This window comes from Haliotis asinina, chromosome 12 (assembly GCF_037392515.1).
Source record: "Haliotis asinina isolate JCU_RB_2024 chromosome 12, JCU_Hal_asi_v2, whole genome shotgun sequence".
NCBI classification, from domain to species: Eukaryota; Metazoa; Mollusca; class Gastropoda; order Lepetellida; family Haliotidae; genus Haliotis; species Haliotis asinina.
Genome location: NC_090291.1, coordinates 4,339,289 through 4,362,773, shown reverse-complemented (window position 1 = coordinate 4,362,773; position 23,485 = coordinate 4,339,289). Strand labels below are relative to the sequence as shown.

General features: G+C 39.1%; 1 protein-coding gene across 1 annotated transcript; it reads left to right on the top strand.

Moving 5' to 3' along the window:
* Nucleotides 1–3,542: 3,542 nt before the first annotated feature.
* On the top strand, nt 3,543–18,099 carry LOC137257820 (uncharacterized). Its single transcript, XM_067795276.1, has 4 exons — nt 3,543–3,673; nt 11,806–12,249; nt 13,142–13,186; nt 15,552–18,099. Exons 1-4 carry the CDS (start codon nt 3,613–3,615, stop codon nt 15,842–15,844), a joined length of 843 nt encoding a protein of 280 aa, XP_067651377.1. The 5' UTR covers nt 3,543–3,612; the 3' UTR covers nt 15,845–18,099.
* The last annotated feature ends 5,386 nt before the right edge of the window (nt 18,100–23,485 follow it).

Below are 23,485 nucleotides of genomic sequence, written 5' to 3'. Positions count from 1 at the left end.
AAATTTGTGATCTGGATCTCATACTGTGTTATCTCCTTGAGTAGGGCACATCGTCCATATTGCACTCAGTCCTCCAAGGTTTTCAATATGGGTACCTGAGAAGCGGATGTACGAACCTGTAGCGCTTAGCATTTGGTAGTAGACTTGAAGGTACAATTCCGTCAGGGTTACAGTATAACGCCAGAGAACAGCATCGGATTGAATTCTAGCATCGTTATTATTCATCATTATTATTTGGAGTGCTGTAATTAGACGTCTGCTATATTTCGACAATTTTTGTCATTGAGAGAAAGATAATGGTCCTTAAGCTTTCATCTGCATAGTAATAATTAAGTATTTGATATTCAAAAGCAAGTTCAATTAAAGATCTAGAATGCCTCCAACCGAAGTATTACGGAATGAAATAAAGGACTATTATATACGTTTTCAGCGATAACTGTGTGTAATATTAAGTCTATTCTACAACTTTGGGTCAACTTGCCATTATCTATTTATGTGAAGCTCCTTTGTCTTTGTCCGCACTAGAACGTGGTAAGTTGCATTTTTTGCACAAAGCTTTAAATATGAACAATATAAAAACAGTATAGAGAGACATGGAATCCGTTTCAAACCTATTTTAAGAGAGGTTACACTCGCCTTTCATCTCACATTGCGTTCCAAGTTTTAAAGCGACAGCAATGTGTACGATGTTGACTATCACCTGGACACTCCGCCTACTCTGCACGTCAAATACTGTTGCAGTGAGGTGAATACTACCGCCAGTTTCTTTACTCTTGATTTCCTATCATACATAATTTGAATTTGTACCGCCAATCTGTTTTGCACTGCCACTGAAATACCTTGGAAGGGATTTGTACTAACTGGTAAACAGTTAATTCTAGTGGTGTGTTATATTTTAGAACACAGTTGGTTATTATATCACACTGCCCTGTTTGATGGTTTTACACCCAGTTCTTATACAAACTGATGGTATCACAATGTCATTTGTATCACTGATTTATCAATAACATATGGTCCATGGTCGACTGGCTAAGACACTGGCACTTTGTCAATACTGAATTTTCTGTCGAAAAGAACTTTCATCTTTTCTTGGGGTTATTATTCCCAGCAACTTCACAATCTTTCAAATGTCAGGGCCTGAGCGACAGTCCAATACTGTATACTCAAAGACAAGGTCAAACAGACTGAAACCTACTGAACAGACTCTGTCACAGCAAACAACAAGACATGGATGCCTCATTCCATTGCCTCATTCAGTTTGTATCATAGTGTGAACAGTATAATGGAATCTTTTTCCCTCAGATTCATGATGCTATGATTTTACCTAACTGATGCATAACTTGTCGAGACATACCGTACATCGAATCGGGGCCCTGATCAAATTGAATAGCCTTGATTATTACCAGGGCTGTAATATTCGGAATGAGAATAATCTCTGGAAGCCTTGTGGATGCACAAATGATGGTAAGCATGAACTGCTTGTCTGATTTAGATTCGGACAAGGAACCAACACAGTCATTGGTGACTCAGATGAAATGTTCGTAAAGCTGGAATGGGTTTCAGTGATTTGCCTGTAATTTCTGATTTGGTCTGCCACCCATTTGACACTCCACAGTAGGCCAAAGGAAGTGGTACAAATCATTGTCACAAAGTTTGGTTACACCCAAATGTCCTGCCACATTTAAAACCTAATGCAGAAAAATCTATTCACTGTCATCCGGTACATCTCGCGACCCTCAGTTCCTCATCATAACGCTATCCTTGGAATAACGGATAAATGGAACGTCGTCATCTTCCTCGTCCTATTGGCAAAGGTTCGCTGAGGTCTTGGACTCCTTGTAAAAAAACGAGCTGATCCCTGTCAAGGGCCAGGTCTACAACAGCCCAACAGTCATAATTGAGGTCAGGTCAAGGTCAAGAGAGCACTCCATCAATGTGGAAGCTAAATTGTAACTGGTATATATCATTCTCAGAAAGAGCATGAGTAAAACCACAAGCAGGAGAAATACATGGAATTTCCTTTTCAAGATTTTCAGTGCTTTCCAAAGTGCTATGCTTATTACTAAAAAAACACCCTAAACTATCTACAAATAGGCATTGATGAAATCCTTAAACGTCTTTGCAACAAATTGGGATCAACCTCTTTTGTGAACAAACTCAGAACCTAAAGGTGAGTGAGCGAGTACCGTGTTACGGATCTTCACGGTTGCAGAACCAAACGTCTTTGAATGTCTGATAACGGATGAAGAGAGGTTCAACTATGTTTAACTGATTCATAGTTTCTGTCCCCAAACCCTGACTGAGTTTGTAAATAATCGTCCAGGTAGTTGCATGGTGCACCTGACAACTTTAGACCCCACAGAATCCTGTCGGTTCAGTAACATGACACGCGTCAGATCCAGAGCTGAAGAATCCAACGAGGAGCTATTCATAACCATTGGTCTACAGGCTCTGATCTCAAACGGCTTGGAAACTACTGTTCCAGAAAGGTTTGTTCGGTTTAACAAAACTTAACATTCAACACAAGCTTCAGATGTGTTATGGAAGACATAAAGACGACATTCCCAGGTGTGACGAATTAGTGACAAATACATCGTCAGATACAGTTGCAGACGCACGTTTCTGCAGGAGCATGGCTGAATGTATAAACATCTGGAAACAGGTATATTTTGTTGAAAGTATCAGTTCCTGTTGTCGTGATTCAAGAGGTCCGACTAAGAAAGGAGAAAGGTCAGTTGGTGAATACAGTTGTCCAGATCATATTGTTAGTCAGGACCTAGGTCCAGATGTTAGATACAAAAATTACTTTCGCTCAGGAACAGATTGTTGACTAACGAATTATATCGCACAGGTCTGTTTCTTGTCACATGTCCCACACTTTGATGTTTGTTTGTTGTTTAACTAAGTGGCGGCGGTCTGTATAGAATCGAGTCTGTACCAGACAATCCAGTAATCGGCATCGACACAACTAAAATACAAAGACATCTTTTTTAATCAAGACAGCGAGTCTCACCATCATATCCCTGTAGTAACCTCGTACGACAAGCATGGGTTGGTGAAGATCACCTGTAACCCGAATCCACAATGTGAATTCCTAGGGTTTGAAGGACGGCGTGAGCGTAGACAGAGAAAAATACAACAAATCTAATTTGATGTGACATCTTCTTGAGTTCTTGATCATGAAAGGAGACCTGAGGCACATTTGTTTGTGCGAGGGTCCAAGATTCGCTTCAGATATGGTTCATGCAATGGTCTAATCTCACGCTCGGGTGATCAGATCATGCATAATGCACTAATGTTATGTTATTAAGGGCAGTGTTACATACAATACGATGTAAATCAGATGTAACCGTTCAGTCTTTACGCAGCAGTGTGTCTAGAATGGTATTCCCCAGAGATTTAACTTAATTCAAGACAACGGAAGATTTCAATAGCCATAAAACAATAATGTCGTAAATACTCTTGGATCTTTTGTCCCTTGAGCCTAGCACACTAAATATTAATCCACATCGTCTGGTTCAATACAGCGCGACACATATTCTGCGCGTTTCTTCATAAGACGGCTACAGCGGCAACAGTAGTATGTTGGATAGCTGATTCGTGTGCATAAGAATGGAAACAGCAGCAACAGTATGGGCCATTCTCATGATGCTTCCGAAATACGTGGTTCCAGGTAATTTCCATGTATTAATATAATTACATGAGTATATTATTGGTATAAGAGGTTTTGGAATCATACACATGCAAGCGAATAAGGGAACATACGAATGCACAAGTGTTCCTTTATTCTTTTCCCGTTTTCCTTTCCAAGTATGTGTTGCACTGTGAGTAAACTTCTAGAGATAAAGAACACTCGTACTTCCGCGAGTTCACTTATTCGTTTGTAGGAGTCTATATTACTGTATGGTTCAAATGAATCAAGGAGTGTTTATATTTCAAGAAACAGGTAGACGTGTCTCCAAAGTGGTTTTCGGTACTATGAAACGATGATACTTATGGTGAGCAAGTTTCTTACACGTAATGTTAATGAATGCTTCGGACGTGGCATTTTTGTTTTACATGTCACAGCTGGGCTTTCAGTCATATAGCAATCTGACCACATGTTGTCCCCTAAGTCTACTTAGAGGGTATATATTTTCTACATTCATGGCGACTCAGCTTGTCGTAAGAGGCGACTAACGGGATCGGGTGGTCAGGCTCGCTGACTTGGTTGACACATGTCATCGGTTCCCAATTGCGCAGATCGATGCTCATGTTGTTGATCCCTGGATTGTCTGGTCCAGACTCGATTATATACAGACCGCCGCCATATAGCTGTAATATTGCTGAGTGTGGCGTAAAACTAAACTCACTCACTCACTCACTCTACATTCATGTGCAGTAAAAGCATAATTAAAATGCGAGTACACATCTTACATGAGTTTCGACACTCTTACACTATACCTATGAAAGGACACAGCCTTACCCGTGACATGAAAAGTAGTGGAATATGTAACTTAGCCTCTTCATTTCTTTAACAACAAATATGAGTTTTGAATTCAATAGCGGCCACCTGGCAACATCTTTGAAAAATTAAAATAGAAACAGAACACAACAATCGGCAGGCATGTTGTCACTGCCTCGCCGTCGATGGATCAAACGGAAACTTCACATACTTGTTCCCTCGATTGATGACACTCACAAAAGTGATTAATACGTATCTGGACTTACTTTTCATATATTTTATTCACCGTATCTTCCACTATTTTACAATGATTTGGTGAATTATCAGAGTCAGATAACTTTTGACCGAACCTGATATCATCAGAACCATACCGTATTTCGTTAAACGTCACATTTGTTGTACTTCATGCTACCAGCTTACCGAAGAACCACATATACAAAATACCAGTGTTGCGTTTCTTCTGCTGTTCAGTATGTATGCGGTTGAAAAGTTGATTGGAATTCGCTGACCAAATCGCATCAATCACATAATGAACTTGTACTTTACGGAAATCCGTATTATTTTCAATCCTGATTTTTTGCAAGGCATGTGAATATTTAAACGAGCAATAAACCCCATACACAAAATGTCTAGCTGAGTTAGGGAATCTTAAGTGACGTAATTTGAACACCAAATTAATGTGCACAGCTGACTGTAGGTTTCGTTAAATTGTAGATATTTGTGCAAATAATTACGCAGTGCGTGGTGCGTAACATAATTCAGAAGACATCATCTGGTCGACTATCGATCCGTCTTCCTTGGGATCAATCGGGACTTAAGGTATTTTAGCTTACTGTGTGTATCCCCAGCAGGCTTTAAGCCAATCCAGTAGTCAACAGCATGAGCATCGATCTGAGCAACTAGGACCCGATGGCATGTGTTAACCAAGTCAGCGAGCTTCACAATCCGATCCCGTTAGTCGCCTCTTACGACACGCATAGTCGCCATGCGTAACTAACGTGTTTTTCCGGGACAAGCCGAATAACGACTCGCGCCCCTCTGGAACGATTTTATATTGTCGTTGGAACACCAGCACTCCTTCAAACATGATATTTGTTTTACTGAATGTGGAAATAAAATTTGTTTTAAAATAAACACAGCTACATTAAATTCTAAAGCGGGAATCAAATATTTTTTTCAAACTGAACTGTAACCTACCTGTCATGCCTCAAGTAGAATTTGGAATGAATTCGCTGAAATACATATGAATGACAAAAAATGAGTCAGAATGAAATATTCCCAGAGATGTGAAATATGTGTCCAGTTTTAGGTATTAAAGTTGATTAGATATAGACAGATATTATATCGTTTTGAAACTGGCAGCGGTTAATAATTACATTTTCTGAAAATGTCGGAAGCGCACGTACAATTCCCACAATACAACATAAGACATCACAATTCTGCCACGTTCTTAGTACTTTCAGAACGATGATATACATTTTATATACATATACACAATGACATAATGCCATAAACGGTTTATGTAGTCATGATTATATTTATGAAAGCGCTGTAGTCATTACGCGCGTTAACGTTCTGTTCGGTTTGTCGTATTTAATCATAACAAGTATAGAGAAAAGGGCGAGTCTTCTTGGAGGCTACGGAAAGGGGCGAGTGGTGACGATGGCCTTCTGCGGCAAGACTCGGTTTCTGAAGACCTATTGTACCCCGGATCTTCACGTGTCAACTGGCCGTTATAATCGATTTCTAATTAATCAACCATTGCCTCCAATGTACTAATGCTCTTATGATGAACATGCAATTATCAGGGGACACCCTTTTTCACAATCATTTTGAGCCCTTACATAAAAATATTTGTTTTCAACTACAGTTATTTGATCTGTTGATCGTAACACGTGACATGTGACCTCTACTTAAAAAAGATGTGCAAATAAGCAAAATCAATTACAGATTCATATTACGTTAGGTGCACCTGAAACTTTCATCTCTGAGACTATTACTGACAGTTCAGCTTGAAAAAGGAAAACAAAACGATACCCTTGATAATGTTCAGCAATACACGTGGACAGGCGGACATGTTTGTGTGTTGCCTTTTATTGCATTGAACGTATGAGCTTATAAACTATTTTACATTCATCTTTGCTGGTGCGAAAAGTCCCACGGGCAAATGTCAAACTGAGAGTGTGTATCTGGAAGGTACAGTTATATTCATTTACCAAGACTGCAAAAAAAGAGTAATCGTTTTGAATCAATTTTGTACAGCCTCTTGCCGAGTAGGGCAGGCTGCAGCTTGGTCAGTCAATAATTGATGGAATAGAACCCGGTCCTTTTCTACCACCCGTCTACCACCAGTCTACCACCCGTCTAGGTGAAGTTAGGATCGAAGTAGTGTATCCGGGTAAAGGAACATTCAGCTCCGGTACCTCTGAACACAAAGAGCCCCTTGTATGTCCTGCCCTTCCGGTAGCACCCGAGTACTAGAATATATAACAAATGTCTCACAATTATTTACTTTAAAATTTAAACCATCGAGTAAATTTTCATTGTATTAAAATGGAACATATCAAGGTTGTTGACATATGTTGCCACACTAGCACCATCATCCCACATACTATGATTGTCTCATAGGGAAACCTTTCCGCCGGACAATGTTAAACATATTTATCACATACATGTAATCCTTAAAGATATGCTTTGAAACCAACGAACAATACAGTTCCACCTCCGTACCATTAGTTCCTCATGCAAACCTCTATAACAAGCATTCATCAAAGCCAGAAAATATGAGAGAGGGCATCCTAACGACAACCCAGTGTTTGCTTTCACATTAATCTTCTAGCAATGATGTTTACTTTCCAGGTTCTGTAAAAGACAGAATGATTTAATGTACCTGAATGGTATCCAACCATCACATCCATGAAACATGCACAGATAGCCCTCAGTTCTCAATCTGTAACACGGCAATGCTTGCTTACTGGTTATATGCGACTTTGAAGGTTTAGCTAGAATACAAGTCTGAATGTCTTAACATTTACATTGGGTATATTAAGTGTGTTTTTATTCTAAATCTGTATATCGTGTCAACACCACCTTTGTATATAATTCGACATGCATCAAACCGAACTCCAAATAGGAGGCGCACGTTCTTAAACATCGATATTCTCGACATCAGCATACATATGGATATTCTATAAGATTTGTAATGAAGAGTGTATCTAAGTCACGTAAGAGACTTCTGACACGTTTAACCTGAGCTCTCATACAACTTTTCACTCACTCCCCTGCAGTTGATGTATCATTGCTTTATAGCAATCTAGTGAGTCACGCACAAAACCCGGCAATACCAGCAGAAGTCATGGGCCCAAAGTTCTTGTTATCAATGACAAACTTCTGAATATGTGAAACAGACGAAGAACAATTGCTAGGGATTTCCTGATGATTCTGGAGAACAGGTTGGGTTAGTTGTAATGTGTCGTTTATATTCACGAGGCTTCAGGTTCTTGCAAATTGTAGCTATGAGTGCAGTATCTGATTAATTCAATTTCCTGAATTTGATTGTCATGTGTTGAACTCAATCATGAAATAAATAACGTATTGCTCCAAGCATGTATGGAACACCCTCAGTACCTCCAGACGTTCAGTTGTCCAACATGAATGTTCGTCACTGGCCACTCAGTATAGCATTTAACCCCATCAGATGGAAAGGGAGTCATATTCAACCCGGGCCGATAGAAAAACTCCACATATCTCCTGTCGGTATCGCTGGGTTTTCTATCCTGTGTGGTTTAGTGAGTGAGTGAATTTTGCGCCGCTTTTTGCAACATTCGAGCAATATCATGGCGGGGGACACCAGAATGGGCTTCACACATTGTCCCATTTAGGGAATCGAACGCTTTAACCACCCGGCTACCCCACAGCCCCCTTGATGTGAATTAACGTTCATGAGTTTGAGTGAGTGAGTGAGTGAGTGAGTGAGTTACTATTTAACGTCACATCGGCAATATTTCAGCCATATCGTGACGGGAACATTTTGATACTGAAATGAAATGTGTAGACATTACATAAAACCTGTCACCAAAGGACAGCAAAACAACTAGAATACCACAGCTACAATTAAAACTAGTGTGGAAAGTTAAAACCAACATCACTATTTGGACAATACAATATAATAAAACGGGCTGTAGATCACCAACAACTGAAGGTAGATCAACATACTAGGGACCATGGGAACTTACCGTACCTTTGCTATCTGCATGGACCCCACATGGATATACACCATCCCTTCAGCCATTGCCGTTATACTGAAATTTTACCAATATTAAAAACAACAAATATACTACGATTAAAAGTTTGGTCTTACTACATAGAATGTTTTGTGACTTGCGTACCCAATGTGTTGGACAATCTGTCCGAAGGAAACCTCATGTAATCAATTTAGACGCTATGTTGATTTCCCCCAGGCACAATCAATCCTCACAGATATTAGATGTGCGATTAAGCATGCGTGGTTAGTAAAGCATACACTCACAAACAAATGAGAAAACACAACGTTATCAATATTAATAGGGAAAAGTCAGACCAGAGATTGCCTATCTTTTCATCTCAGTAGTACTGATGCATTCAGACAGAACTCCGAAGTACCGGAACAACTGCTGTTAGTCAGTTGGCGACTACTGAATTCTTAAACTGTCACCTGATCCACAGCTGTGAAAAGCGAGGTGCCTGATAGCGTCATTCAGTGCGAGGCAAATCTCGCAGAGGATATTTTACCATGAGAAATATGATGAGATTTATGCAAGTAATGTCTTTCAGTTTTTGCGGGTGACCTGTGATATGTTACCTGCATGACAGGGTATCTAATAGCGTCAGCCGATGCAATAGCTTACAGGTTGTCACGCCAAATACCCAGCTTCTATTCACCACATTGGTACAGTGGGTGAAGCTCATTGCTGGTAATCAATACAATTAGCGTGAAACCGCATTATCCCTGATCCAAGGGAGGTTATTCTCTTTCTCAATACATCGGACATGCAAATATACGCATACGAAACTAAACATCATTTGAAACGTTGTAGACAATAATCCACTAAAATCTGACGAAATTTAATTCTCATAAATCCAATCATCACTTATTGGTACAAAAAGTAGGAAACAGTAACTGTTACTACATAGTGAACAATGCTAGACAACACGGTTACTCTTGTCGTGGAACTTGACTACGTGAATAATATTCAAGTCATTAATATTCTTTGATTGATTCCTTTTGTGGAACGGTTCACTCGATATCGAAGACACCATTGGTTGATATTGGACCTTTGGTGACAGAGACGTGATGTGATAATCACCGAATTTGTACTTGAGGATTCTACTGCAATGTCATGGAAGAACATGGAAGGGTTTCGATTTTATGTGCGTGAAGAGTCTTGTGAATTTCACTGAAATGATCAACTTCCCGTCAATGTAATCACACTTAGTCATATGTAGGGACACTCATGACAAACGGTTGACTCATAATTGTTTTCAAATTCGATAAAACTGCATTTTTTATCACTGACGATAAGTAGTCGTTTTCATTGTAAACGTAAAATAGAGATGCTGATTTATATAACAGTACTGATGTCAATTACCTTGTGACAGCTCTTCTTTCACATATCTGGGGGAAATACTACGCTGCACTGTTTAGGCAGGAGTGAATACATTCGTTACGACTGTGTTTGTTTCTTATCACGTAAAAACGTCTTCAAATGTAATTCTCAAGAGGTAAACATGGGATATTTATTCAGTCAGAAGATATAAATGTGATTTCATTTTACAATCTGTGATAGTTTCTTTTCGAAGAAGCATTTAATCTTCCAAGATTGATGAGACTGATCAACCTCATTTAACACTGGCTTTTAACAGGACCTTTGCGCCATAATAAACTGATTTGTTCAAACATGATATAACTTGCTATTCTGTACGATGTTTTATTATATTCACCACGTGGTACTTCGTAAAGATGTTTCAAATAAAGCGTTATGACACATATGTGTCATAACACCTCCGAGTGATTTGATTGGCTAATAGGTGAAGTTTGACATTACTGGTGCTACTTTCATCACTCATTCCATTCATGACTTTCATTCAAACGTTTTCACACCTGAGAGCATGTAAAACGAAAACTCGTCAATGGAATTCAAATGTATTTCATTTACTGTGGTTACGATCATTATGTTCAAGTTTCTGTCATAAAAACGATGTAAAGAAATACGTCTAGTAGGTCTGTCGTGAGTGTTAACAAATATGGCGTCGCCCGTAAAAGGTATTGATTTGGTCAAAATTGACGGACAGTTGGTTGGAAGAGTTGTGAACATAATCAAGAGATTGTATGCTGTATGTTGTTGACAGCACGGTAACACACAACATCAAAAAATGAGCGGCACTCTTGTATCTCGATCACTGCCACTGTCAGCCACATCCATTACCGTGTTCCCGCACCAACGTGTGTTGTATTGTCACTGTCATACCTCCAGTTCCCAGAATCTCAACACAATAGGCTTGTAATCGTACATTCGAGGTTGTAGGCTGTGTTTTCAGCCCAATGTTCAGAGGGGTCTTCAACATAAACATCAAATCTCATCAAACCAGATTTAGGTCTAGTAGCCAAGTTGAAAATATTTACACTTCACAAGTGTTTTGATGAATTTATTCCAATCACCAAGATGATGTATTCATCCGCGTTTTGTACGGTTCTATACAGGAAAGCAAAATATTGCTTTATTTTAAAATGTTCAATTCTTAGAACGTAGATAATAAATAGGATACAACTCGTTCCCCTTTCACATCAAGTTTATGTTCCTTGTAAAATAATGTTGGTTTGTCACTCGCTAAAATATCAAGTTTATGTCCCGAAATATGTGAAATATTTTTGGTTTGTCACGAGCTTTAGCGAGTAAAATAGTTTTGGTTTGTCAAACCAAAATTATTTTACGTGGGACATAAACTTGATATGAAAGGGGAAGCTCGTTAACTATAATATAGTTGCCGTAAGAGGAATATATGGCCGTTGCTGTACACAAAACCGAGTTAATTTTGTTTTGCAGTTGTCTTTTATTTACCCCGGGAATCGCAACATTTGACCACTAAGTCTTAGTGTGAATTATTTAATCATGTCATGTCAAAATGATGACTATTTACTTCATTTTACTTTAAGAATAGTTGAGGGAATAAATAGCAAAATATCCCGTGTCGTTACTCAATATAAGTTATGTTAGATAGTTACACACACTAAGATAGATATGGTATCTGCGATTATACCCATTGTCCCGACGTACGATAATCTTTCTGAGTAATAGTTCACTGAAACATGTTTCTATATTTAGGTCAGCTGAACACGGCATCTTACAACAATTGGGCTGACCCCTACGGCCTCAACATCATCGGTCACTGGTCAGTAAAGGTTGAACTGAAAGGATGTAAGAACATACAGTTTGGTCTATGGGGTCCAACCAAGTCACAGTCCAATGGCTACAACATCGACTTGAATAAAGAAACCGGGGGTCAGTATTTCTCGGCCGTCAGGAAAAAATGTTCTGGTTGCTCAGGGACTCCACAGGGTGAAGTGAATCAGGGCGGTTCTTACTTTACGTGCGACTCGACCTTTCACCCCTACTGGCTTAGCTGGGACCAGTGCACCATCAAGATGGGCAGAGGGACAGTTATCGGTGGCCAGCAGGTGCTCAGTTGGCAGGACCCGGATATCATTGAGATCAAGTACATCACTGTCGGGGCCTCAGACGGATCAAATGTCGTGTCCATGCGTTTTGGTGAGTCATGCCTAGAAATATTTACCCTCAGTTCCTGTTTGTTGTCCTGATTTAACATTCATATGACAACTTCCAACCCTTGCGTGGCCCAATGGAAGTTTGCTCAAATTTGGAACGTAATTATTCATTTACTCATTAATCAAATATAGAATTTCTATTGAAATATCAATGGTGGGTGCGCCCTTGTATATGACAATCTGCATACACATTACTGGAAATAATCCGAGTCAGCCGAAATACATATACACATGGACAAACGTATCGCCGTACGTATGATACGTATGATTGTTAACATTGTCATTTATGATATCATCATAAGTATGTTTGGTTGTATAATTACTCTGACCCTTCGGGCGCATTATTCATTGCTTTCTACTTGAACACGGGCGGTTGTCACGTGCAATAGGAGCAACATAAGCAAATATCAAGTTTTATCAAACCAACTTTCACGTTTCTTCACTGCAATGAGTGGAACGTTTTTGTGGAGGTACTAACACTGTTGTCAAGCATGTGAATACCGGTAGAACTTCACCTATACAACTATAATGCCTCTCAAAGACGGTACACAGAATGCTGACATGTCATGATCTCTCAAGGATCCTTGACCAGCTTTCTTGTGTAGACCCTAACTCGGTTAAAGAAAGTACTTGTCTAGAAGTGGCAAGGGTAACGGTTTTCGTCGACAGCATACTGCTCGTTTTGTGAGTCCTTACTCCAAACTACTTAACTTATGTTAATAGTTTAACTGGAAGTGTAAGAATTGTGTTCATATTCAAAATTCACTTCGGAAATTATGTTTTTCTCCCTTTACGTGTATGGCTATGCTTTGCACACGACCTTCAATGTCACATTTAAACGCAGAATTTGATGTTCATCTCTTTTCTCCTTGCAGACGCTACAACCGATGATCTGACGGTGAACACTGTCCAGACCTGTGGTAAGAATGTGCAACATCGAATTCAACTTGTTTGGTTATAATAACAGGAATAATATTCAGCTATATTTTCGTTTACTCCCTCTTAGACAAGATTGTGTCATGTTCACATCCGCAGGCACAACACCGACAAAACCCAATCCATATCCATAAAGATATCTGCTAAAAGCACTGTTATGACACAGTTTTTTAGTTTTATATGGACACCAAACTATGTACACTCAAAAGGGTGAATGACTGAATAAATAAACATATTTAGGGTTATACACTCCAAACAGCATTATTCTTCAACATTCACCATTGTGTTCAAATATGCATGTACCACTCAAAAAAAAGAGAAAGAAACGCATAGTTGAAAATGGTTATCAATTTATACTCTTAAGGTTCAGTAATAAAGGCCAGTCATGAAGAAAACCTGAATGAACGTTAACGGTCCAATCCTGCAAAACCTATACGTCATAAATGACACGTGCTCCAAAGGCAAGGTCACAGAGCAGTCAGTATCTTGTGTGACCACCATTAGCATCAATGGTTGCTTGGCATCGGCGTTCCATAGACTGGACCAGATTCCGGATGAAGTGTCTTGGTGCTCTTCCGTCAAGTCCATAAACAGAGTAGGTAACGTCTGTGGCGTAGGGCTACGCTGTCGCACACGACGATCCAATTCGTCCCACAAATGTTTAATAAGGTTTACTATCCGGTGATCGTGAGGGCCAATCAAGAACCTGAACGTTGTTCTGGGCAAGGAAATCCCTTGTTATTCTTGCACAATGCGCTCGAGCGTTATCATGCTGAAAAATGACGTTCTGGCGGTTCACGAAAGGAAGGACATGAGGCCTGATGTTTTTATCACGGTAACGTCGAGCTGTCAAATTGCATTCAGTTGCCTTGCAATCGTAGACTGAATCTCTCCAGCCTCCAAATGACCGATCGCATTGTTGCGCTGAGCCTCTAGTCTAGGCATGATTTTAACACCAAATTTAAGATTGTCAACTGTGGCAAGAACATTGATACCCCCCCCGACTTTTATTGGAAATGATGCATGCAAACGCATGAATTTCTACCCGTTCACAAAATATTGCATTTATTGGTGCGTTTTGGCGAGTTGCCCTCAATGACAATGGATTCAAACTCGGAAATGTTTGTAGACAGCGTTCACCATAGATATACTGATTACATAGACACCAATAATTCAAATTCGAAAAGTTACATGGAAAAATACTACCTATGCGTTTCTTTTTTTGAGTAGTTTAGTATACAAGTGGTAATTGTCCTGTTCAGTCGTCTTCAGTGTGCTGCCAGATGTTTTGGTAGTTGATGCACATTCAAGAAGTTTTGGTAGGGGATGCATATTCCAGATGTGTTGGTAGTGGATGCACATTCCAGATTACGGATCTGTTTCTTCATGCAAACGAATTAGAATTTCTGATGGGGTTGGCAAACTTAAAAAGAGCTAAGGTGGCCAAAAAGTTTAACTAAGGCTCCAGGTATATCGATGATCTAATATTGTTTATTACCTTACCTCACACATGAATGTCGCTTTCTGATTGGCTAAACGCTATTCTATTATTTTCAATGTACCCTGCTTACAGGCGATGGATTATTTCCAAAGTACACCGATGGGAATTCCGAACTCTTCTGGTGCTTCATGGTAGTACCTTTTTAACTCGAATAACATTGAATCACGCACCAAACACGGAAATTACCAATGTTTTGCGATTAAAAATCGACGGAAGGGAGATAACTCTACATCTGTTTACCTTGTGTCGTCTGCAAAATGGCGATTCGCTTCGCATTCAACATAAGTGCTTCAAGCAGTTCAAAATTAAAATTCAGGTGTTCCGTAAGATATATATGTTGTTCACTGGTCCCTCGGGGTAAATGGGCTCATGTACCCTCGAAGTTTGTTTATGTTCCCCTCGCCCTCATGTCGAGGGTACATGAGCCCATGGCCCCCTCGCGACCAGTGACCAACTTATAATAGCCATCACATTCTCATCTACGTATTTCCCAACTGAGCATGAAATTAAGGAGACAAGTGAGACCACTGCAACTGTTTAATAACTATACATATATATGCATAGAGATTTTTTCAAGTGAATAATTTACTAGATGTTTGTACGGATGTAAGCGGTGGGTCAAGATATGCTCACCATTTCGCACTAGTAATATAACTGTTTGTTCACAAACAACATCGTGCAGCAGAAGTACTGCAGAAGAATTACATGCTCATCATAGATGTTATCAAACAGTAAACGTTTCCGGCAAGTGACAGTATCTCTTTCGCTCCCACAATGTGCCCGCAAATCGTAACTATAATGCTTGTAAACATAAATCACCCCCACACCCTACAACTATGCTGTTTCAGGGGAGCCTACCTGTGCTGCTCAGAGTCGACCTGTAGTGTCCGCAGGGTTCCATCCGTTTGTGTTTCATTTGTCTGGTGACGGGAAGATGATCAGCGATGCTGGACATGTCATCTTCAGTGGAGCAGGGATGACGAAGAAGGAGTGCAACCACAAGTGTCTCTGCACCGCTGCATGCATTGGGTTCAGCATCTCCACAACGGGCACCTGCAAACTGACCGACAAGTGCATTCCCACACTTGCAAATGAAGCCGGCTCCAGTGTCTACACCCTCAAATCCTTTAGAAGTGCATAATTGCTTTTGATTTCGTGTGTTTGCGAACCGGTGATTCAAATATTTAGACAGCTATTTTCGGTGAACACAGACTTGCTGTACTGACATAATTAACATACAGTCATCCTTTCAGCTGAGATTTATTTCATTTATTGAGAAGACCTCTGTTATATCCGATACTTAGCTTTGGAAAGAAATGATACAAATTTCCGAAACATACCAACAATTGCACTGTTGTGACGGTTAATAATTTGCCGTGACAAAAGGTATAAGAAATCCCCTCAGAACCAGCAGAATATAACACAGACAAGTGTAAAATATTAAATAATTTATTGAGGGAACAAATAGCATGTTACCATGATTCAGAATAGAGGTTTCTAGTACAATGCGTACTGAGTTAAATTCAAAATAATGGGTCACAAATATAATATCACCTCACCAACGTCTTGGTTTTCAGTGAGAAACAGGTAAAATAGATATTACACAGCGGGCGGTCTTGAATGTAGGTCAAACGCTGACGAAGAGAAGATAGATGTTGGTAGGTCACAACTCCAGTATAACTCCGACTGTAAGTCCGCGTGTGTGTGGTCAACACAATAACCAGCCTTTTTTATATACAGTCACAGATTACTGAATATTCCCGAACCTTCCCGATCAGCCTTGTGGTTACCAACAGTCAAAACACACACTTATATACAGAAGAGTTCCTACAGGGAGGAAACACTGAAGCGCTACCTTAAAAGGCGTGCCGCTAATATACTTTTACCGACAACACGAAATGTGACCCAATAATAACAATCACTCAAAACCCAAAACATCGTGACCCAATAATAACCATCACTTAATCAATAACAATACAAACTGCAGAAAATACACTCTCGTCGCACTATGTTGAATTCTCCATCACAAGAAATAAATATTTCAATGTGAAAACATTTAAGGATCTTTTCACCACTGATAATTTTCATTTAATTATTGTTGTTTTTAATTCTTTAATTGATGAAATTTGATTAAACTGTTCTGCGTTTCTGCGTTTTAAAGATTGGTAGTTTAGATTAGTACCTTACATTGTTAGTGGCTGTGCCATCAACGGGGTTTAAGTGTAAAATTATTGTCCTGAGAGGGCACGTAAGTACCGACACACTGAAAGCAACTCTCAACTTACCAGATTCTTTAAACGTGGTATTTTTGTGATTTTAAGCTAAGGATTAATTTTGTTACAATCCTCAGCGGCTGCAGGACTAGAGTCCATGCAGGTAGCACAGGTACTGTAGATCCCCATGCTCCCATGCTTTCAGTTGTTGGCGATCGATAGCTCATTGTTATATTGTATTATCCAAAAGGTATTTTGTTCCTTTAAGACATATGCTAGCTAGTTTTAACTCATTTTGTGCTAATCTAGTAATTCTACGGTCCTTTGTTGACAGGGTTTCACGTATTATAAGTATGCGTTATGAATTATGCTGTAATACTGCTTCCTCTACATAGAAATGATTTATCGCATGCAGAGATTTCTTATCAATGTGGAAAGGGTGTTGTTCCTTTTATCTTGGACGTGCATAATTACTCTTCTTTTCGAGTATGTGATTTGACCGCATCAAGTCTGTACTGACCTACTGACCATACAGGGCTTCCTGTTGTGATTTGGTTTCAATGATTTTAGCGAATACTTCTTTTATATTCTTCCATGTTTTAGAAAATTGTTAAACTGGGATTTAAATGTGGATTTATACAGCTTACGACAACTGCGTCTCTTAGTCTCGCGAGCTGACGGTGGTCAAGATTTTAATCAAGATAAATGTATCCATTACAGTCTGAGTAAATCTCGTGTGTATTATTTATAAATGTGTATCATTACCAGTGTACCGCCACACATACAAAACGGTTTATTTGTAGGATGTTTTCACACAAGAACTACAGCTTAAAGCAACACATGTTATTGTCCAGTGCAGAGATTTACTACACTCTGTCACCCGTCTGCATAATGGATTTGTCCAATAGAAACAAACGAATATGATTTATTTATTTATTCACCACTCATGAAAATATATCTTCCACACAGGCAACTCTACTAAACACAATTTTGCAAAATATTCCATGTTAAAAGGTACTTTTTCCACACGAAGTAATGCGTGGTGAAACAACTTTGTAACGAGAGACTTCAGTAAATGATAAAGATAATCGAAAACCGGTGAATTCTTAGCCAACACCTATACCCAGCCTTTTTAACAAGTACTGTAAAACTTTGAAATCTTTTACCACATGACCTTTTGCCAACCTCGCACAAATTTAATCATTATAATTATCTTATGACACATCTTGTACTTTTCGTGTAATTTGTGAAGACAATTACACTTTTTGGTTTTCTGATCAAGAAATGATAATGCGTTTTTACAGAAATGGATACAACCTCAGATCGGTCCTGTATGGACATAGTTAAGCATCAGACACTGAAAATATGGAAATTCTAAAATATTTTCCTGGTTGTATTAAAGAGTCTTGTCGACTTAAGTTTAAAAAGTAATGTACTGCTATACCCCTGTTAATCAACACCCCAACCAGAGCCTTTATTAGTGTAAAGTTCTCGATTTTTTTTCTAATGGGCGGCCAATAGTATCTGGGTGTGTTGCAACTTCCTGAAGTAAACGTTGTTATCCCATTCACTTGTTGTTGGGGGACACCCAACATAGAACAATGTGAGTGGGTCACTTCGGGGTGGTTGAGTAGTTATAAAACATTCAATTGAAGATTAAATGTCTTTTTTGGGGTACCACTACAAATTTGGTAGAGTTACTCACCTCTGTCAAATTTATATGTGAACGGTTTTTTGTGAATCGAAAAGTAGTCGTATATTAGTACTATATGTGGGTGTACTTGGGATTTCCCTGCAAATTTGCAGGTGATTTTGCTTTGCGGCTAAGTTGCCCCATTACCTATACTACTTTTCTGAATTTTCAGGCTCTACGAATTATATAAGGTGAGGGTGTGGGACAATACACTTGCGTAAGCTGATTACAGATGCGATTTTAGACAGACTATATCTACCAAAGAGTGCTCTGACGACAACACTGTTTGACACATTTGTCCTGCTTTAGACAACTAAAGAGACAACTGAACAGTGAGAAAATGTGGAAACATTGCCATTAGTTCTCTGTTGCCATTAGTTCTCTGTTGCCATTTGTTCTCTGTTAAAAGATACAGCGCACACTGCTTTATGACAACTGACTATAACTAGTACTCCATGTGGCTGTTTAATGTGTGAAAAGACACGAAATGACATTGGCGCCTGTCAGTAGAGGATGAATGTGAAATTAGAAACAGGAGACATACATACATGTTCTAACTGGAAAATCGCTGTGCCTCACTTTTGATGTTGGCCTATGGAACCGACTTAGAGTTTAACCAGCCCAGTGTACTTGTGTAATGAACATTGGTTCTACCAGTGTACCTGTCCTGAGCGCTGATAATTGCATTTGGGGGCCCATCCCCTACCCGTCCCCTAAGAACTTTCGGATACTTAATGGGGAAAACAACGAACATCCTGTGGGTCGGATCTCAACACACTGGCAACAATCAACTGTATATCCGCATCTAGAAAAGTACAAACACACACTCACAGAGAAAGAGGGGGAGAGAGAGAGAGAGAGGGTGTGGGTGTGTGTGTGTGTGCGCGCGCGCGCGCGTGCGTGTATATACCCTTTTCAATGCTTAAAGCATCATACAATCTGTCACGTTTTCGAGGGATGTAAACCTGACACCTCATATCCATAAGCAAACCGCTTAGTTAGTCTGATACAAACACCTTTTTGCACAAAATGTGTCGTCTACCTACATGTTCAGACCTTTAGGTTTGACACTCTTTAACATATAGAGGACTATCCTACCATAACCTTTAGGTTTGACACTCTTTAACATATAGAGGACTATCCTACCATAACATTTAGGTTTGACACTCTTTAACATATAGATGACTATCCTACCATAACCTTTAGGTTTGACACTCTTTAACATATAGAGGACTATCCTACCATAACCTTTAGGTTTGACACTCTTTAACATATAGAGTACTATCCTACCATAACCTTTAGGTTTGACACTCTTTAACATATAGAGTACTATCCTACCATAACCTTTAGGTTTGACGCTCTTTAACATATAGAGTACTATCCTACCACAACCTTGAGGTATAACACTCCCCAAGAACACCACTAAATACCGTGTCTATTTCACTTCAAGGAACGAATGTTTTCTGTATCAACTCAAGTAACAGTACGAAAGATTAATCTGCAGGCAGTGAATTGCAGTTACACGTTTTTGATGACTCTCTATTGATTACCTTATTAATCAATATGCAAGACAATCAGCTTCAATGAAGTCTTAATGACCGAATTTAATTTACACGTGAACAGAAAACATTCCCATACAAATTCATTCTTGATAGATCATGCGTCAGCAGAAAAAAAATCCATGTAGCCACTAATTGAAAACATCGATTTTCGTGCTTGGGAAATTATGACATGAATCAACCAAGTCAGCGAGCCAGACCGACCGGTCCCTTTAGTCACCTCGTGGGATAAGCGTAGGGAGGTCACATGTTTGGTTGCCTGGTGATGGTGCCAAGGTCGTCTTTTATAACCCCAGGAACAGACCAGCAGCCGCGCCTCGACTGAACGAGATAACGGCAAACTAATCATAGTCTTAATGACGACATGGAACATCCTAAACCACTTCTTGATCTGACTATGCAGGTTACCGCAGACGTTTGACAGAAGCATCATTTACAGGAATGGCCCGTGAACCTGCAACATCTTCGTATCATCTTTGCATAATGTTCAAGTGAGACACAAGTTTTTGAAAAAAATCATGCAACTGACGGTGAGAGATTAAAATACAAGCGCGTGCATTTGTCAACATATGTGCCCTAAATGGTGTATTTATGACGATCTTGCGGGACTGTTGAGTGATCGTCACAAATACACAGGTTTAGGAATATTGTTGTCTGACTGTTTTCTATCAGTCATATATTTTTCAGCGAACTGCCTTAAAATTATGTCTGGGATATGATATGAAGGTTGTGCGAATGTTCAGTTTCAGAAATATTTTAAAGTTATTTTTGAGTTTCTGTTTTGGGATTAAAAGTAGCTGTGTTTATTCATAAATGTTATTTGCCCATTGAAGGAAATATACCCCAAAGTGATTATTAAACCCTTTTCAGAAATATTAATGGAAATATATGGTGAACATATGGTAATTATTATGTCAAAATATGTATTTCACAAATGTTTTCAACTTCTTTTAGTTGTATGAAGGAGGTTTAATTTTTTAAATACAAACAAGCAAAATCAAAACAGCAACACAATGCATGAGTACCTCTCTGATATTAAGAAACACTTTGGAATCGAACAGGAATAGAGTTATGGTTCCTGAAATCCTTCGATGGGGTACGAGTCGCTATTCGGCTTGTCCCGAAATTACACGAGTTAGTTACGAATGCCCTACTTCAATCTTTCAAAAACATCGTGTCCAGATATTCAAGTGAGTGAGTGAGTTTAAATTTATCGTCTCATCGGCAGTATTTCAGCCATATCGTGACGAGGACAGTAAAACTAACTAGGATATCACAGAGCGGAATTTAAAACTAGTAAGTAGAACTAAAACGGTATAACTATTTTTTTGGGACAATACAATATAAAAATGGGCTATAGATTGCCAACAGCTGAAGGTAGATCACCACACAGGGGACCATGGGAACTTACAGTACCTTCGCTACCTGCATGGACCCTAGCTGGATTTACACCATCCCCTCAGCCGTTAGCAGTTTAGATACATCTAGCCATAATTATAAATACAGATATGCTACGATTAAAAATTGGAAAGTTGAAATTGACTGTGAATGATTGGGGACTTATGTACCCTCTCAGGAGGACAATAATTTTACAGTACTTTAACCCCCCTCGAGGGTACAGCCACTAACAATCTGAAGTACCAATTCAAACTTTCAATAATAAAATATTTAGCTATTTACAATTCATTTAACAAATCTACTTCTTTTAAAAAACCAATAATTAAATGAGAACTAATATTGTTAAAAAGATCCCTCACAGTTTGTGTTTTAAAATAATTATCCCTTGCGATGGAATATTCAACACAGTCAAGCAGGACATGCTTGACTCTGATTCGTTCATCACAAGGGATACGAAACGGAGGATCTTCACTTTTCAATAAATATCCATGAGTATATCTAGTGTGGCCAATGCGACATCGCCGCATGATGACCTCCTCAAATCTGGACTGACAATCCAAGTAGGTGTAACCGATGGAGGGTTTTATTGCATGTAACTTATTAATACCTACTAGGGTGTCCAACTTCTTCTGCATAAGATCACGGATATACGATCTGATGACAGCTTTGTAATCAGAGTAAGGAATACGAAGTGGTGTCACAGATTTGTTGAGTGCTGCCTTGGCAGCAAGATCCGCCATTGTATTCCCAGAAATGCCTACATGGCTGGGTAACCAACAAAGGACGATGTCGTATTGGCCAGTTTCAAGATTATTATACAATTCAATAATTTCAATTAAAAGTGGATGTTTACAAGATAAGTTTTTAATAGCCTGAAGGCACGAAAGAGAGTCTGAATATAGTATATACTGTGTATGTTTAGGGTGTCTTTCAATATATTTAAGAGCTGTTAATATGGCATTTGATTCTGCTGTAAAAATAGAACTTTCATCTGGTATTCTAGAAGTGATTGTCCTGGATCCAATGACAATGGCACAAGCCACTGCATCACCGTCCTTGGACCCATCAGTAAATAAGGATTTGTAAGTGCTATATTTAGTTTTTAGTTGATAATATTCTTGTTTATATTTTAAGTCATTAGTTTCTGATTTTTTATGTGCTGTTAATGTTAGGTCCACGTGTGGGCTAACCAATTGCCAAGTGGGAGAAGAAAAAAGACGGGAAGGCGTTATGTTGTCCAACTCAATGCCGGCAGCAGAAATAAATGGTTTAATTCTGTGGCCTAAAGGCGAACAAGAGACGTTTTTCTGTTGTACAGTTCCTCAAAAAGGGGATTAAAAATGCAGTTATAGGCAGGGTTTGACTGATTGGAATGTAATTTTGTCACGTACTGTAAGGCTAATTGTATACGGCGTTGATCAAGGGATGGCTCATCAGCCTCGACGTAGAGGCTCTCAGTGGGTGACGTGCGAAAGGAGCCAAGACAAAGTCTTAGACCTTGATGATGGACTGAATCTAAAAGTTTAAGGTTACTTTTGCAAGCTCCACCATATACAGTGGAGCCATAGTCAAGTTTAGAGCGGACGAGTGATCTATATAAGTGAAGAAGAGTAGTCTGATCCCCTCCCCACTTTGAATTGGAAACAACCTTTAACAAATCGAGCGCCTTGAGGCATTTAGCTTTAAGAGATTTAATATGTGGCAGAAATGTTAAATGGGAATCAAAAATTAAGCCCAAGAACTTGGCCTCCTTTACCACCTTAATGGGAGAGCCATTTAAGGTTAGCTCTGGGTCCTTATGAGGTTTATATTTTCTACAGAAGTGTATACAATTAGTTTTGGATTTAGAAAATTTAAATCCGTTTTCAAGACACCATTTATGTATTCTATTTAAACATAACTGCAGTTGTCGTTCAATT

What these genes read in the sequence shown, in the direction of transcription:
- LOC137257820 (XM_067795276.1), top strand. Translation starts at nt 3,613, where the DNA reads ATGGAAACAGCAGCAACAGTATGGGCCATTCTCATGATGCTTCCGAAA. An exon ending in TCCGAAATACGTGGTTCCAG is followed by an intron (nt 3,674 to 11,805) that starts GTAATTTCCATG and finishes TTCTATATTTAG; the next exon opens with GTCAGCTGAACACGGCATCT. An exon ending in GAACACTGTCCAGACCTGTG is followed by an intron (nt 13,187 to 15,551) that starts GTAAGAATGTGC and finishes ATGCTGTTTCAG; the next exon opens with GGGAGCCTACCTGTGCTGCT.